Here is an 18,311-nt window from a genome sequence, read left to right as displayed (position 1 = left end):
AGCCAGTGAAGGTTACATGTGTGAACATCCATCATCTCTCTGATATTACACATAGCTGGCTGGCTTGTCTCGCGTAGCCCGACGATCCACCATCTCCACCAATTTATAAGAAATAAACAAACAAGAGCCCTGAAATGTATTACAAGGGGTTCTGGATGTGTGTCCATACGCTACCCCTATGGCTCAGATATGGTTGTCAGAACCTAAGTTGAGCTCTGTTTAGGGAACCTCAGAAGCTATACTGATGTATTCCCCCACTTCAGGGGTGGTTTTGGTAAAAAAAAAAAAGAACTAAAAATGTTTCAGATAATGGAAGGCTCTGGGTTTACCCTTCAGAGTCAAAAAGACACAATAAAAACTGCTTTGAAAATAAATAGATTCTGCAATGCAGTTTGCTTTTCTTTTTCTGAATGGTTTCCACCCAGTTCTTAGAACATTGAATTTATAGATGTCACCCGACAGGGAGGCGGAGATCTCTGATCATCTGGCCTGAAATGTACTAGAGAAAAAATAACCACACATAAAAACAACTTGAACCTTGAACTTAAAAAGGTTATATATCTTGGGAAATGAAAAAGAAAATAATTCAAATCAAGATCAATAAAATGATAGAAAAAACATTCCGTAGTGTGAAACATCTTCATCAACCTCTTTGAACCATGAATCTTGAACAATTGAGGTGATTTTATACATTTCTTTAGATTTACAAAAGTGCAAACAAGTCATGTTTCAATATCTTACAAAAAGAATGAAGGGATCCACATAATAAAACCATGGCATGTGGGATTCACACAGCTGGGATTTGAAGGAGCAAAGTACGGTATCAATACTGCTTTCATCTTGTGTTGCAGTCAGCCAAGCTAGAAAAGGTACAGGATTGAATAATCATCACATTGCCAGTGTTGCAAAAATAGTTGCGTTGATGAAATGGGGTCGTCAGCAATGAATATTGTAATGAATATGGCAAACACCTTTTCTTTTTTTTTTGGTCCATCCATAGACCCAGATACATATTTGTTTTTGAATGCGTAAATAGATCTTTGTGTTGAATATACAATGTGCACTGCTGTGGTATGCTTAATTTATATACCGTCGTATAATTCAGGCTTTACCCCCCCCCCCCCCCCCATTCATTTCCCTGTCATTTTATCTGTTGAAGGTACTGTAGTTTCATATTATGTTATTTATCTGTTGAAGATACTGTAGAAGTTTCATATCAAGGCAATACTGGACCGAACTGAACTTGACTGGACTGAACTGAACTTGAACTGTACAGGGGTCAGGGTTTACAGGAAGTAGTCTGGGGTGCGGCGAGTGACATGGGGCTCCCCTCTGCGTGGCGCGGGGTCAAACTGCAGGCTAGGAAGAAAAAAAAGAAGAAATGTTTGTTTAACAAAATGTTTTCCTACCACTGGAATAATCTCTGCCGAGGTACACAGAAATAAAAGCAGAATACACCATCAAATCCGGAGTGTTAATTTAATTCTGGACACAGGCTTTATTCTGGCATTGTCTTTCAGTGAGTGTAGCAACCCTAATGTCGTTGTGGTCGGGGATATTTCAATTCATTATTAATACATATTTTTTCGTAAATGGATGCGCTACTTTATCGTACAAGAGTGTCGTGAAAACTAGTGAAAATAGCCGATCTACAACGTCTTGGATGTAACATTCTTTTACAAACTGTAAACTATTTGACCATTTTAAAGGAGACAGTGGCCCAGATTTTCTTTGGTCATACTTACAAGGAGTATTTAAGGGTGTCGTCTAGTTCCATGATAGCTGCCTGGTTCCCACAACGGTAGCAGTAGTTTGGAGCACTGAATATCGTCACCACGTTTCTCTCATGACACCAGTTGTAACCCTGAGGGAAACGGAAGCATTATTAATCATGAAAAAAAGCTACTAATATAGTGCAAATCTAGTAGTACTAAAATATTCAAACGTGGTCTTGAAATTAGAAATAAGCCAAAGGCAACTGTGTAACCAACTGTGTAATTCCTAACAAGGACCATACCAGTGGTCTGGAATGGTATACATGTTACTGCAGACCATTTGATTTATAAGGAAGCCATTTGATTCCAATCATTTTAGTAAAGTACAAAAATAAACCTGCAAATAAACCTTCTTGATAGATATTAGATAATCCAACCCAAATGGACCCAAGGCTTTCTTGGGTTTAAAATCCTCTTGGCAAATTACAGTACTTTCCTGTAATGTCTGCTGCAAACTGCTAATAAAGTATTCAATCAATCAACATGGAAATGTTCACTATGAGAAATAATTCAAACAATATTTTTAAATGATGTTTAGGCAACATTGACTCAATTATTCAGGTAGATTTGTTGCCAAATTTTGGATAAAATGTACAATGTAATCTCTGAAAATAAAGGCGATATAGACCTTTAACCCATTAAGACATGAAAAATACCAAAAAAATGATTCTAAATCCTAATGGTCTGAAAAACGTTTTTAATTTCAAGAACCCCTATAATTGTATGTATTTGATCGTGAACCAAAAACCCCCATCTCAAAGTATTTTGTTCCAGGGACCCCCCAGAAGCAAAGATTTGAAAAACGTTCACTTTAAAAAAATATATATTCAAAGATTTGCACAAATGTCCCCTTTTTTCAAAAATAGCTGATCTACAAGTTTATAGCTATGAGCTTGAATATCTGCTATTCTTGAATAGACAAAGTATAAAAAATAATGGTTAAGCATACATTTTAGAATCCCAAAATGTTTTAATAATAATTTCCAATCTCGTACACAATCACAGTCCTTGGTATCTTAGACTGAGACACACACAAACATCCTTGGAACTGTGTTACCTCCATGACCAGCTGGTGGGCGCGGGACACCAGCGTGAGGCGGTTGGCGTGGTTGAAGGTCTCAGAGATGTCCTGGCCAAATGTGTAGCCGGCACCGCGAGGAGAGATGCCCCAACCTCCACGGTCATCTGGATCTGACCACAGCAAGTCGCACATAGGACCCTATTGGCAGAGAGCCAAGGAGACAACATTTCAGGTGAACAGACTGGTACACATACGTATTATCGGAGTGCTAGGCTTTCTATTATGATGGGACAATTACAAGGACTCATTTGATCAATGATGACTTCTACTCGGCAACACATTTGTTCTGGTATTATTATTTTGCATTAGTTGCCATTCATTTGTAGTCATTATTTGTAAAATTAATTCTTTCTGACTAGCCTACTCAAAACATGATGCAAAGCTCGGGCCGGTCAGTCAAGCAGACGGGGTTGTGTTCTCTAAGGGGGCAGACCTCCATTCAGAAACACCCCCACTTAGAAACATCCCCATTCAGAAATACCCCCACTGAGGTTAGGGTTAGGGTTTAGATTAGGTTTAGTTGACACCTCCATTTAGAATAATGGAAGTCAATCTTCTGAATGGCAATGTTTCTAAATGGAGATGTGTAATAATGGAGATGTGTAATGGAGAAGCCAGTGCCCACACTCCTCTAAACAAACACTAGGGTTTCGGTGTGCCCTCCGCAGACTCACGGACACAGATATTCAGTTTTTCAGTTCTCGGAAACCATTGGTCCAATTGAACTACCACTCAGCATTACACACCCCAGGGTCATATGGGACAGACACGCCAAGTTTGAGGCTGCTCGCCCGAGTCATAGATTAATTAATTCATGTTGACGATTTTTATTTTTTGATTTTCTTCAAACATGGTCTCTGGAATAGGCAAACATTCTGCGAAAATAACAGGTTTACAAGCTCGCAATGCAACACACTACAGTGAGCTTACAGATCGGCTATTTTCGGCAGGAAGAAAGGAAGGGACCAAGTATAGACCCTGGCTGGGACATCCTCCTCGTAAAACCAAGTATGGGGTTTAAGTGGTGAATTACCTCATGTGGAACTTCTTGAAGACGGTCCAGTGCCCTGATGTGATCCAACGTGTCTATGGATGGCGACAGGCCTCCGTGAAGACAGAAGATCTAGCATGAGGAGGCAGAAGATTAGAGTTTAGTTAGTAACAGCAATAGGTCATCAAAATCAGTTGAACCACTTTGACCTTAATTATACTTTGGATATTGAATAATGGCTGACCTACAAGCTCACAACACGTGTGATGAGTTGTGAACTTATAGTTCGGCTATATCCCACTCAGGAGAGAGAACTCCATAAAGGCAATTTATCAGCTTCAATTTTATAGTGTTCCAGTTCCAATTCCGTTAACACTCATTTGGACAGAAAATATCACTCACGGCCCACTTAAGCCATGTGCAAGAAAGACTGAAATCCAATTAAACAAAATCCCTGCTCCATGTCGAACCAACCCTGAAATAAATTCCTCTCTCCCTTCCTCCCACATCTCAATCTAATATTCATCTCCGCTCTGCTCTCATGAAACCCTCCTAAACCACCTCAAAGACAAAGGCCCTCAATACCTGCTTTACTACAACTGAAGAGGGCTGGGTGATATGATTTTCGTAGCACTTGCCCCAGCCTCGACGTCCTTGCAGGCCTACCCAAAGGCAAAAATGTCATTTAGATAGTATGTTATGTAGCTAGATGCCAGATCATTGTTGACCTGGCACCCTATAGTGGGTATATAGTTTAAATGTACAGATTATTATTATTCTTTTTTGGATATTCTACTGTTAGACTGATGATAGGCTCTTGGTTTACTTCCTAGATTAGTAGATAGGTTTGATCCTAGATTACTCTTGCGATGCATTTCATGTTGTAACTTGTGTTGTCCTTGCTTACTGTCAATCGCTCTGGATTAAGAGCATCTGCTAAATGCCTAAATTATAATTCTAATTACAAACTTTTGCCTCGATTACGAACATTTTGTTTTTTATATTGTTAAATGTAAAAAAGGTTCAAAGAAAAGAAAACAAGGGGATTTGAATTGGGCCTGTAAATTATGCTAAATATCAGTTTAGATACATTTTCTGTTAACTTCCCAGCCCTATTGTAGACTAAAGACCTGCTTGAACTGAACACAGTGCATGCGTGTGAAACTGGTTCTCATGGAGGTGAAAAGCGCGCCATCTCACCTGTGAGTCTACCAAGGCAGTGAGGGGGAGATAGTCGAACAGGTCTGTGAAGTATTTCCATACGGTGGCATTGCCGTATTTCCTTAGGCACTCGTCATAGAAGCCGTACACTTGTGTGATCTGTCTACTTTCATGGTTCCCTCGAAGGATTGTGATGCGCTCTCTGTACCGTACCTGAAAAGGAGGCATCCAGGGAAAGCAAAGAATTATTAAACACCTTAATTTATTTTATTTGCATGAGTCAGCCATACACAAGGAACAAAGGAACATAATTATTCACAACCTATCTGGAGGAATTGGTCACACACGCTCTTACAAAAGAAATATACTAACAGAATTGTCCTTTAATGTAATGTACCGTAAGTACATAAATGCACTTGAGCAATTCTGTTTCAAATGTTGTCTTCTGTGTAATGTCTAATCTAGCGGCAGTGAAGTCAGACTTCGGCCTATACTCTATAATACAGAGATAGAGCATGTACATACCTTAAGTGCTACTAGTAACGAGACTGTTTCCACAGAGTAGTAGCCTCTGTCCACATAGTCGCCCATGAACAGATAGTTTGTGTCTGGTGACTTGCCGCCGATCTTGAACAGCTCCATGAGGTCATGGAACTGACCGTGAACGTCCCCGCACACCGTCACCGGACATCTCACCTCCTGGACGTTCGATTCTTTGGTCAGAATCTCCTTAGCCTGAAAAGAAAAGAAAACAAGAAGGGAAAATGTAAGCTCAATGCATCATTTATCCTGCACAATATTACATGGTATGTAATCTGGATTATAACGTGTATCTTGACCTGTAGGACCGTCATTACAAACTACACAAATTCCTTTGCAATAATGAGCCCCCCCATCCCTAGTCTAGCAGACTCTACAGTGGTCATGACTCCCCAGGCCTCCATCGCCAACAGTCAACTCTCTCCCAGGAAATAAGCCTCCACTGTGAGTGTAGTGTACAGTACATAACTAAATGCCATTTGCTGTAGGCTCCTCGCAATAGCTGGCAAGCTGGCACAAGACGCAGTGTTCCTCGAAGCAAGTGTGTTCCTTCCCCATTAACATGGTACCGAGAATAGCACAGCTTCCACTATAGTTGGAGGGAACAGTCAAGCCGCTGTCTGTTTGTTCATACAATGAACACAGAGAGCACAGAGCAACTTGTTCTGACGGGGAGGAAAAAAGATGCAGTCGAAAATAGAAGCAGTTGAGTCTTTTTTTTTCTTCTCCCTCTTCCCTCCTCCGGTGCAAAAAGCTCTTTGTTTTGCATCATAGCGTTTTGGTATACACGGCCCAACGGTGCTAGTTTCTCCTGTCTCTCTGCTTTTTTTCTCTCAACTAAGACATTATGCCAATTTCCAATTTCCCAACCCCCACACGGGTAGTGTAGTGCCTGTCACTGCTGACCCCTACAGTTGGGTCATGTTGGAGGTTGTAGATGAGCACCTTTCTATAACCCTAACCCTTCCATAGTAGGGCTGGGATATACTGTATAATCCATATGGCAATATATGGTGATATCTTATTTCCTAATACTGTATCGATACTTCACGCCGTACTATCGCGATCCTTTTGGAGGGGGGAAAACCCTCTGTTCCCATGCATAGAAACCAATTGTAGAAGTCCAGTCCTGACACTCCGCTGCTGTTCAATAAATGAAAATGGAATGTTTTAATGACATCGAAATGGATTTGACTCAATTAGTCTATTGAGTCATCAATATAATGTGATGTACTGTCATGCATATTATTAGACAGCAAACAGAACACGCCATTCCTCCCAGTTCAGTTCCTCTCCCCCTGCTTAACAGGCGCCCAGCCAACCTGTGGTCAAGAGACTCGAGACACAGGTCGTTCTCGCCACCTGGCCCGCAGTAATGATTACTTGGTAAGAACATTTTCAGAGCCCAGACATCTTCCGGTTTCTTTGATGAGGCAGCATGTTTTCTCAGCTGTGCCCGTTTTCGATTACCAAGTCTTCCTTATTCCCATCAGCATTCTCTAAATAAGTGGAACACCCCAAGTATGCAATACACTTAAATTACAGCTGTACAGCACAGCATGTTCATTGGATAGACAGCAGGTCAATGACTAGACAGAAGTAGAAATGGAACGGGTTATTTTATAAACTGTGTTGACATCAAGATGAGCTCTTTTTTGCGATTTATTTTTACACACTCACAATGAGTCTGTGAATCGACTTTTTATAAATATAGTATAAAATAGGGCTTAAGTGGTTTACTCTGTGCGTAAATATGAACATGTGAGTATTTTTGCAGTGTATGGCACAACAGCCTGTGGCACACACATAGTAAAATCCTCGGTGTTCATTTAAGCCATGGAACCAAATGGACCCTTAACACTGAGGCGTTGCTGTACAGTAAGAGGTCTGGGTGACTGGGTTTAGCGGCTTTAAGGAGCTTTAGACGGTATAAATCCTAAGAGATCTGCACTGAGACTCAATGACCAAAGAACTATCTGTCTGACGACTGTCTGGCTGCAGAGGGTCAAAGATAGTGCTGACCTGTAAGATGAAGTGACAACTGAAGACAAAAAAGTGTGTGTGTGTCTCTAAGGCCTACATTAGTTTGTACTTGGACTGTGTTGCTCTACTCATCATAAGCGTTAGTATACTGTAGGCCAGATTCTCAACCTTTTCCATTTCAAGGAGCCCCAATATGATATGCATTAGGCCACAGAACACATTTCATACATATTCCTCTGGTGGCCCCACCAAGTGACCCACCCACCTGACCACTTAACTAATTTCCTGCGATCCCCGTCGAAACCGGAGATTTCCCGCTGTACCACTCTGCGATGCCCGAGGAGCCCGAAGATTTAATTAGCTTTAATCATTATGAAACGATTAAAAGTATGATCGCTGTATATAGCCGCTTCGGAGACTTTAGGCCCGCCTCCTAACTGTATCGGGTCGTATTTCCGGTTTAGACCGGATCTAGGTTTCCATATCCGGTCTGAGAGCCAATCATAGCTCCGGGCCCATAGGTTTCCATGTAAACAAGGAAGCATCCTGCTCGGTCATATCATCGTCTTTTTTCACGCGTTTTTTATTTTTATTTGATAGCTGTTTGATTCTTGTGCCCGACTGGCATTTGATCCGTGCACATATCGTTACAATTCTGTCCATATCGTGACATAACTCGGTTACGATTTACAATTCTGTCCATATCGTGACATAACTAGGTTACGGCGCCGAGTCGGCTCATGCGACCGTCACAACGCTCGACATGGCGACCCGCTCGCTACTGCTTGCTCGGCGCGGTCTCACGTGGCTCATGGTTGCCTGAGACGGCGCGCCTCCGTCGTCATCACCGAAAACAAGCACTCCTTTCCCTTGCAGCCCCCCGCGCCCCCACCGTCGTACTTAGGTTTGTTGGCAAAAATGCGCACGCGCCTGGGCTACGGCACCAACCCTTTTCCAGAATGTCAAGTGGGCCGGCCCCTGATCCAGAAAAAAAGGTTGAGAACACTTATGTAGGCTAACTTGGGGAGAGAGAGAGAGACACAAGAAGTCAGCCTGTCAACCTGACAGCGGCAGATGGGACGCAGAGGGACAGTGACACAGTCAGAGTGTGTGACACAGAATGTCAGTGTTGCACACTCACAGCACTGCTGCTGACCTATATATCGCACACATTCCACGTGCCTCTACAGCCATGTGACATCAGGCCTTTCAATGACTAGGCTGGCTGTCTGACTCCAAAGCCATTTGGTCGCTATAAGCAAAAGTAAAAGAGAACATTCTAGGTGCGCGTGATCAAAATGGATCTGGGTGGGATTTATTTAGATCCCCCGTGAATTCAAAATGGAAATTCAGACACTCAGATGAGGAAAACAATTGCGCATGCATGCAAGCAAAGCGTTGTAAATGGGGCAGGTCAGTCAATTTGACTTTGACTGTAGCCAGTGGAAAAGTAAACCATTTACTAACAGCATGCTTAAATACAAGGATGCGTCCATTGAATAAATATTGAACTACTCCGCCAACGCATTAACCTTGCGATGTGGGAAATGTGTGACTGTAATACTAAATTACTAGACACGAAAATATTTACAGTTGCAACAATACTGCTGCTGCTGCAGAGACTCCGTCAGTCCGTCTAATCTGCTGCACAACTGATGATATTTCTAATGTGATTCATCCGTACGGCTAGGTGTGCTGTCATGCTCATTACAGCGCGACTGGAGAGCCTATTTCAACCAATTGCTTGGTCAGACGAACTACCTGTAGTATAATATATTTCACTCGACTCTTTTTTTCTTCTTTTTTGGGAGACTCCTCTCCACAGGTTGAGAACCACTGAGGTGGAGGTAGTAAATTATATTTTGCATGACAAATCGCAAATAATTGTCAATAGAATAATCGCTAAGAAGACAATCGATAGTTAAGATAGCAGCCCTAAAAGAAAGTGGGCACACATAACCCCAAGTTAAGGCAAAGGTGTGAACCTTGCTGATGATGCAATATTTGTAAAGCAGGCTAATGAGTAACCCCCCCCCCCACACACACACACACACACACACACACACACACACACACACACACACACACACACACACACACACACACACACACACACACACACACACACACACACACACACACACACACACACACACACGTTTTATTTGAATGAGACAGAGGTCAAACAGAGCCCTTTAAAATGGGACAGGGCCCTTTAAAGTGGGACAGGGCAGTAGGTCTTACTTTATTTCGTAGCCAACTCTGACTCCTCAGGAGGTCATGAATGATCCAGGCCAACAGTTACAAAACCATTTTTGTTTGGGGACACAAATTCACTGAGGGCTGCTCGTCGTTCTAACACTTGCAGCCTCGGACTGATTTTGTGGGGTACTGTGTGTAGACTAAACAAACACAACAATGAGGGCTTGGACTGCTAACGTAGCCTACTAGCCTACTTTGACCAAAGTCAAGGTGATTTCCGCTGTTTCCTTTTTTTGAGCGGTGGTCACAACGCTCCTATACGTGGCCGTGTGTGTGGGTCTGTCTGTCTGTCTGTCTGTCTGTCTGTCTGTCTGTATGCGTGTCTGTCTGTATGTAGCCTGTATGTAGTACCTTTTGTGACCACACATGTTAAGGGAGGGGCGCTGTTGTTCAGGCCAGGCCAGGCCAGACACCCACCCACCCACCCCCACACACACACACACACACACACACAATATATATATATTTGTTTTGCTGTTGCGCAGCCTCCACGACCACCGCTCAGTTCACACGGGTGTGATTTTTAAAGGTAGTGTAAGTGATATTGTTTTGGTTAAAGCTCTATTTTGTTGATTGCAATAGACAGTATGAGTGTTTGTTCAGTAAGAGGAGTTTCATGTCAATTCCGCAGGAAGAAAAACTGAAAAAACATTTCAGGTGGGTTGCCAATGTCATCCAATAAGAAGAAAATACCCATTTTGATTTATCAGCTTCAATTTTATAGTGTTCCTGTCACCTGATTATCCATTGTATGGGTTCTCTCCCCTGATAGGATAAAAGTGGTATCCTGACCCTATGCTCACTGTCCTTTTTTTGAGCGGTGGTCACAACGCTCCTATACGTGGCCGTGTGTGTGGGTCTGTCTGTCTGTCTGTCTGTCTGTCTGTCTGTCTGTATGCGTGTCTGTCTGTATGTAGCCTGTATGTAGTACCTTTTGTGACCACACATGTTAAGGGAGGGGCGCTGTTGTTCAGGCCAGGCCAGGCCAGACACCCACCCACCCACCCCCACACACACACACACACACACACACACACACACAATATATATATATTTGTTTTGCTGTTGCGCAGCCTCCACGACCACCGCTCAGTTCACACGGGTGTGATTTTTAAAGGTAGTGTAAGTGATATTGTTTTGGTTAAAGCTCTATTTTGTTGATTGCAATAGACAGTATGAGTGTTTGTTCAGTAAGAGGAGTTTCATGTCAATTCCGCAGGAAGAAAAACTGAAAAAACATTTCAGGTGGGTTGCCAATGTCATCCAATAAGAAGAAAATACCCATTTTGATTTATCAGCTTCAATTTTATAGTGTTCCTGTCACCTGATTATCCATTGTATGGGTTCTCTCCCCTGATAGGATAAAAGTGGTATCCTGACCCTATGCTCACTGACCGAATTCACGTTACGCACTTCCTGGTGCTGACGTCACGGTTGAAGGAGAAAACCCTACTAAAAGCCCTTAGACTCAATAGGCTTTCTGTGTTAACTCTATAGTATAGAGTTAACACAGAAATCGCAAATGTAATTCAATTTCCGAATAGTGAAGTATAAAATACAGCTAGCATGATCAAGAAGTTAAGATAGTAAAAGGCACAAAGCGCTATAATTTACTTTACCGTTCGAAATAATGATTTGTTGGCTTTAAGTCCAGCAATTTCTGTATTAATTTACCCTTCAAAGCTGACGTCAGCACCAGGAAGTTGCTGAGAAATTTGCTGAGTGCGCGTGCAGGCCGTGAATAGGGTCTATAGCTGGAGAGATGAGGAGACCGTTACTGAACAGCAACGCAATACCGATTAATATCAGAATATAAGAGCTATTTAACACTTATTTCAACAAAAGTAAATTACTTACTCCATCTTTAAGTCTACCTTATGTCGCAGGCAACACAACACAGAAGCAAAGCTAACGGTGAAATAGAGTAAAACCTCCAGTCGAAACCTCCAGCCAAGGCCGTGGCAGAGTGTGTGTGTTTGTCCTGATTCATACAGTACAGTATGTGACCCGAGGTGTCTCTCTTCTTCTCCATGTTTAGTGATCTGTGTCCATGTCTTGGATCTGTGCAACCTTACCCTGGCTGCATTGTATGAGCAAACACAGTGAATGACATCGGGTTGCACTTGTCTTTGTGTAACCACACCTGAATGCTTAACTATTAATATCATAACTTGTTGGAATATGGCCCTCAGCGTTGACCTTAGTCTCACCTATGTCTCTGGTAAATGACATCATCTGTTAAATTACATCAAGGTTTCCAACCTTTTGTCCTTGGAGCCCCCCCACACCTTCTTACATCTGACAAAAGCTGAGACACCACACACATGCACACGCATGCCCACACAGTGTTTTTCAGACATGTTAACTACTTAGAGAAGTATAAATAGCCTTATATATTTATCGTGAGGTATAGCGAAGTGATCTATAAGCTCACAACGTGTTGGATCGCGACGAGCTTGTAGATCACTATTTTAATCATTTCTGAAACTTTTTGGAGAAACGTTTTCTGTATGACAAGCTTGACTGAGATCACATTGAGACAAGCATACAGGCAGACAGCGGATCAAAGCAAGATGTTGGGTAACACAATATATTTATAATCTTGACTACCTCCAAACATGCATGGCCCCCTGTGATCTTTAAGGGGACCCCCGGACCACAGAATGGGAAACACTGATAGATCATACAGTAGCAATGCTGTTGAAACAGTGAGTTACTAAACTCTTCGATGTGAATGAATTCTAATGGAGCCAGATCATTAATAGGGCTGTTAAGCAGCATCTTCTAGAATGGGACAGAGATCACGGGGGCTTACATTTAGGCGAGGTGTCTACCCTTAATAATAATGAATTACTTATCCTTTTCCTAGGCTCTTATCTCTTTGACTACAGAAACTGGGCAGAACCACCAATGCAAGCTGCCAATTTTAGCATCAGAAGAAAGATTACTTTTTTTCCGATAAATGGTGCCTTAATCTTGGATTTGGTTATAATCTCATATTTGGCTCCTCTTTCGTATGGCGAGGTCCCAAATCTCTTGTTGCAGCACAGACAGATCCCAGTCCCAGCTGTGAATAGAAGGCTGACGCCACAGGTTTACGCAAGTGCCTCCTGCCTTGCCCACCACCTACCAGCCACACCTTCCCCAGGCATGCATCAGCCTCTGCTGGGAAAAGCTTAGAGTCACGGTCGGGACGCCAGACACCACCACCACGCAATCAACAAACTGCTTAGTCAGGGGCAGGGCATCGAGAAGTCAAGTCAGCAGTTTCACCGGCTCCCACAACAACATAATCCTATTGAAATGTGTTTTAAGCGGTCAAATGTCCGCTCGCAAACTAGGCAAAACCGAGCGTGATTACCTAGCTCCAAACAATTGCCGTCATGACAAAATGAGGCCACTCTTGAAAAGAGGGTAGTTAACGTGTCAGTGGTTTTTCCAAAACATCAACATTATAGGTCCATTAAATTCCATTTAAGATGACCAAAGGTCATCTTCTTTCTGGGAGATAACTGTGGTCAAGTGGTGTTCATGGATAAACTATGATGACGCACCACTTGAGTTTACTATGGTCAATATTATGTCAGCATCTTCTAAACCGCTGAGCCGTTATCACGCTGAAAAACCTTGAAAAGTGAGCAGTCAGAGATGTGAGTTAATGCTTAGCTGTGCATGGTCAGGTAGTTTACTTTAATGGTTCTGTTGTTTTGTAATGTACCACTGTTTTAACCCTAGCACTGTACTTACAGAAGTTGATCGGGGTGCTACAGGGGTCTTAATCCCCACCTTTTTTTCCCCTCTACACCAAAAATAGGCCATCTACAAGCCCTAAATGTGACCCTTTGAGAGCTTGTAGATCTGCAACATTTGCCAAGGTTTTCCTCAAAATAGAGAGACACTAGGGTGTGTGCGGTCAATGGATCATGTACAGTATTGACCCTATTATGCATTAAGTTGCCCATAAGTTCAGTTAGAGGGTCTGCTCTGAGTCTGCAAGTGTCAAATTATTTTTTCTCGTCCTGATTACCAAGTTTTGTCTTCTCAACTCAGGCAACATAACTTAAACTACAACAACCTCTTCCAATAATGATATTCTGATCATCTTTTGACAATGTCATAGACATTTCATTATTTTGAGAAAAAGGCTTATGTAACAGGTTTTTCTTTCCTCTAGCAAGCAGGATGATCTCAATTTCAACACAGGGTCAGGTTGTTACTGAGATCCAGTAGAAACAAATATACGCACTATCAAAGACGTGTGCATCCTTGGACATGATTCAGCAACTGCTTGCTTGCTTACAGTGGGAAGAGGCATGTGATAAGCATCAAACCAAGTTAAATTTGCCTTAAGTTACACAGTCAGATGATGGTTTTGTTTCACAGTTTCTGATCACCTACAGTAAAGTAAAAGTGACCAGGGACTGCAAATGAGCTGGTAGCTATATCTGCCTCTGGTACTACAAACAAAGTGTCTTTTCTAAGTTTTGTACATGTCGGCTGATACACAAAATAATCTAATACAGTAACACTATCTCATCGAAGGATGTCGCTTCAAGTAAAAAGCGTGTCATCATCTGCTCCAACAAGTTCGTACCGCTGGGCATGAGTTGGCTGCGAGGCAGCCGTCAATTCAATACATTATTCAACCTCCTCTGAAGAAAATGCTGGAATGTGGAAATGAAAAGGCCGGGTCGGGGATTACACAGCACTACCCCTCCACACCCCTGTGCATTCCAAAATGGGATCGCTCTCCATCCCTCCATTATGAGTCAGTCTGAGCAACGCTAACCTCAGATCCTGCCTTCAAAACAAACAATGGGCTTGTTGGTGATCTGTGATGCAATTTTAAATCAAAGACACATGTCCTTGGCTATTTTTAATCAGGAGCTGCTGGCTGGTGGCGGAGGTGTATTGCATTCCACTGAATACATTAGCACAAACGCACAAGGGTGGCTGGGGGGCTACGAGCAGTACAGTATTTTTGGGTGTGCTCTGATGGGAGGTCTGCCACCAATAAACGATACAGTATGTGAACGATTATTACACGACATTCTCTGCTCTACTCGACAGCACACAGCGGTGGTTGCAAGTGAGAGAACGCAGGATAGTCTGGGGGAGAGGGACAGAGAGAGGAGAGAGACAGGGACAGAGTGAGAATCAATAGAGTATGTGTGACAGCAGTTGTCAACTGGATAGGCTAACAACAGGAGCACATGGCACGATCGCCATGACACCGAAAATAGGTATCTGACAGCATCCACACAGACAAAATGTCTATGTTCAGACTGGCAGCCCAAATCTCTTTTTTTGGCCTATCCAGATTGGAATCAGTTTGGTTTGGTCAGAAAAACAGATTTTTGCTTATCAGATTTGAACAACATTCCTAGGTGGTTTGAAATGTGATTCAAATCTGATTTCTAAAGATGTCTCAAAGTCTCTGTCTGGACACTCGTACAGCTAATTAAAAGCTGATTTATACTTTATCGTTATTATGACCCCTTCGTAAGACAGAGTAAATAAGTTAAACATTACTCACGCTTATGTGATTATCGTTACCACAGCAAACAATGCAGATAGGTTGACGACGTCTGAAGTTAATACACAAATCCGATCTGATCACAATAGTGTGGACAGTCAGTCAGTCCGAAGGATCGCATTTTAGAAGCCAGTTACTTACTGAAGTGCACAAATAAAAGTGCACTTTGAAAATAGCAAGGGCTGATTGTATAGATAATTTCATTCACATTTGACTTCATACACCAGTATCCTACAAAAGCCGTTCAAATGCAACAGACTTTTTTCTTGTTCACAGATTGAAGCCATTCTTCCTGTACCGTCGTTATGACGCTAGTGTCATATGTGTATTATACAGTGTGGTTTTGTCCTGTGTATTGCGTTTCTTCCCTCATTGTGTGTGTGATTGAGTAGTGCCGAGAGGCTGATTGACTAACAGAGGGTATGAGTGGTGACTGAGCGATTTCATCACTTGACCACCGACCGCTCTGGTGCTTTATCCAATTTTTAGGCTGTCAAGTGCTAGGAGATCAAAAACACACAAATAGATTAATGAGACCACAATATTAAGACCTGCATTATTCCATACATGGATACTTGGATAGTCAATGACAAGGTTGCCTCATATACCAACAGCTCCCAACACAAATTTAAAGATTACTTTCCATCAAGAACCGATAATCAAGAGGGGTTTATTTGTCACTCACTCATACAGGTAGACAGTGAAATGTTGGCTGTCTTTGCACGTTCTGCAAAGACTGTGCAAACACACCGATACAATAACAACAAGGTGACAAACTATAAAGTATAATACAGTATGCACCATGCAACCGTTTGTAGATCGGTTCTCAGAATGTTAGCCTATATAGCCTACATGCCCAGTAATAGGGACGACGGACGTAGTTCTAAATGTTTCAGCCAGTGGCCCCCCGAATGAGAAAGTCTTGGGAAAACAGGCTAGGGTGCAATACTGCAACCAGGGTTGGGGATGTCAATCCATGGTTGAAGAAATCTGGGAGGAGGAGAATGGACTTAAAACCTTGGGGTCGGACTGTCTATCAGTCTAGGAAAGAACATGTATGCTGGCCTGGGATAAACAAACCACTGGAGAGAATAGGCCTGCAGTCCCATAACCTTGAGCTAGCTGCACTCCAAAGATGGTAGTCACATCTGCTATTTTTATGATCCTTTCGGTGCTGGGAGGGAAAGGCTGTGTGAAAATCAAATGATTAGCATGCTGTAATGACCAAATATACTAGACTTTTCAAATCAAGTCAGACTGTCTGCACTTTAAAATGCATTAAAACGCAATGATGATGTTACCTTGACCAAGATTGTAAGCAGGAAAATGTGTCATATTTTAGAAATCAATACAACATCATCAGAGGAGTTAGCTACTGTAATCGAAGTGCCTGATGATCCAATATTGGTGCACCACACTCAAATAGACTTGGCTATTGGCTTTTGCTTGTCGCCATGATATAAAACATGACACTAAAGATGCAGCATCACCGCTGATATTTAAGCCTACACATGCATTCATTCAGAGCTCAAGTTCAGTAGCCTGTGTAAGGGAAAAGGGTCTTTAGGAGAGGCCGGGTTTCCAGTAAGTTCTTGATGTTATTTATGTCTAACGCTTTCCATTTGCAAACAGAATGTATTTTGCAACAAACAAATATATAACCTTTTATCATATTGACTGATTGAAGTTTGTTAAGCACCCACATTTATGTACAACTCTCAGAATCACTCATACCCCCAATTGTGTATGCGTTAGATCCCCATTTCATCATATTTTATTCATTTTAGACAACTGTGGTTTTGTAGTCCCAGTTTAACTCTGATCAAAACAGTCATTGTTGTACTTTCTTTCTATACAGTTGCATTTACTTGAACAGATATAAATCATTTAGCTGAGGAGTGGGGGACCCCACGCTGAGAATCCCCTGACTTACAATGTTGTCTTTTAATGTCAACCATGAATGAGACGTTACAGCAGGTCATAAAAGGTGGAATGTGGGTGGCAGGGATTATTATTAGTACGTATAGCCTAGAGCTCTAGTGGACTGTAGCTGTAACTGTCTTGCCATATAACAAGCAAGTCGCATCATTTGAATATTGCCAGTAAGCATTACTTCAACTATTTCCAGGAAATCCTCCTTATTACAAAACATGTTGCTTCAAGAAGACGAATATGGTCAGAGAGACTATGAAATGTAACGTTACACTATAGACGCCATTTTAAGAATGTCTGTCTGGAAGGCAGGGGAGAGAGAGAGGGAGAGGGGACTCAGGGGAGACATTATTATTTATTACAAGACACATTTTGACATACCCGGGTAAACTTATCATCTTTTTAACGAGAATAAACAGAACAAGAAACTCACCTTCTCGCAGAGGGTTTTGACCTGGTTCTCTGTCAACTGTTTGCATTCGTTCAGTTGTTCGATCCACACGTCGATTTCTTTCGTGAACAGTTTCTCGTCCATTTCTGTAGTGTGCGTGTGTGTTTATGAGATTCGGATTGCTGCTTTATTAGTACTTCAGCCGCACACACTCAAGTGTGGACTCGTACAATCAATTAATCGAATATTGTCGTATTTAACGGTAGCCCCGTGTGTATGTACGTACGTACGACGTATAATGAATGTATGAATATCCCCAACAACACGTCTGTACTAACAGCCTCAGACACACGCGCTCTCTCCCCACCTGCCAGATAAGATTGAAGTATGAAACTGTGTGAGGGGAAAAGACGTGACGTCTGCGTCATCCCCCCCGCCCCTGGCTGTAACGTCAGCCGATGACTGTCCTGTCCCATCCATGGTCCCGTCCCACCAAGGATAGAGGACCGCCCGGCGCATAGGGTATGATGTTGCCTTGTTGTCACCTGGGCGGACCCCCAGTTTGACAATGCATTTATTAGGCCAATACTGTGGTTCTCAAAACACGGTGTCAAGGACCCCCATATGTAGTCAACCTTTTTCATCAGCATTTGATTTAG

General features: G+C 42.3%; 1 protein-coding gene across 1 annotated transcript; it reads right to left on the bottom strand.

Annotated features, from left to right (window-relative positions):
- Positions 1 to 1,142: 1,142 nt before the first annotated feature.
- On the bottom strand, positions 1,143 to 18,013 carry ppp2cab (protein phosphatase 2 catalytic subunit alpha b). The gene is made up of 7 exons (XM_080748932.1): positions 17,695 to 18,013; positions 5,534 to 5,743; positions 5,048 to 5,221; positions 3,890 to 3,979; positions 2,833 to 2,994; positions 1,746 to 1,864; positions 1,143 to 1,359 (listed from the first exon to the last, which is right to left on the bottom strand). The coding sequence occupies exons 1-7, from the start codon at positions 17,794 to 17,796 to the stop codon at positions 1,287 to 1,289; spliced, it is 930 nt and encodes a 309-aa protein (XP_080605058.1). The 5' UTR covers positions 17,797 to 18,013; the 3' UTR covers positions 1,143 to 1,286.
- Positions 18,014 to 18,311: the final 298 nt, after the last annotated feature.

This window comes from Nannobrachium achirus (genome assembly GCF_963921795.1).
Source record: "Nannobrachium achirus genome assembly, chromosome: 19".
Lineage (NCBI taxonomy): Eukaryota > Metazoa > Chordata > Actinopteri > Myctophiformes > Myctophidae > Nannobrachium > Nannobrachium achirus.
Note: the sequence above shows the minus strand (reverse complement) of the source record. Positions and strands in the feature narration are given on the sequence as shown.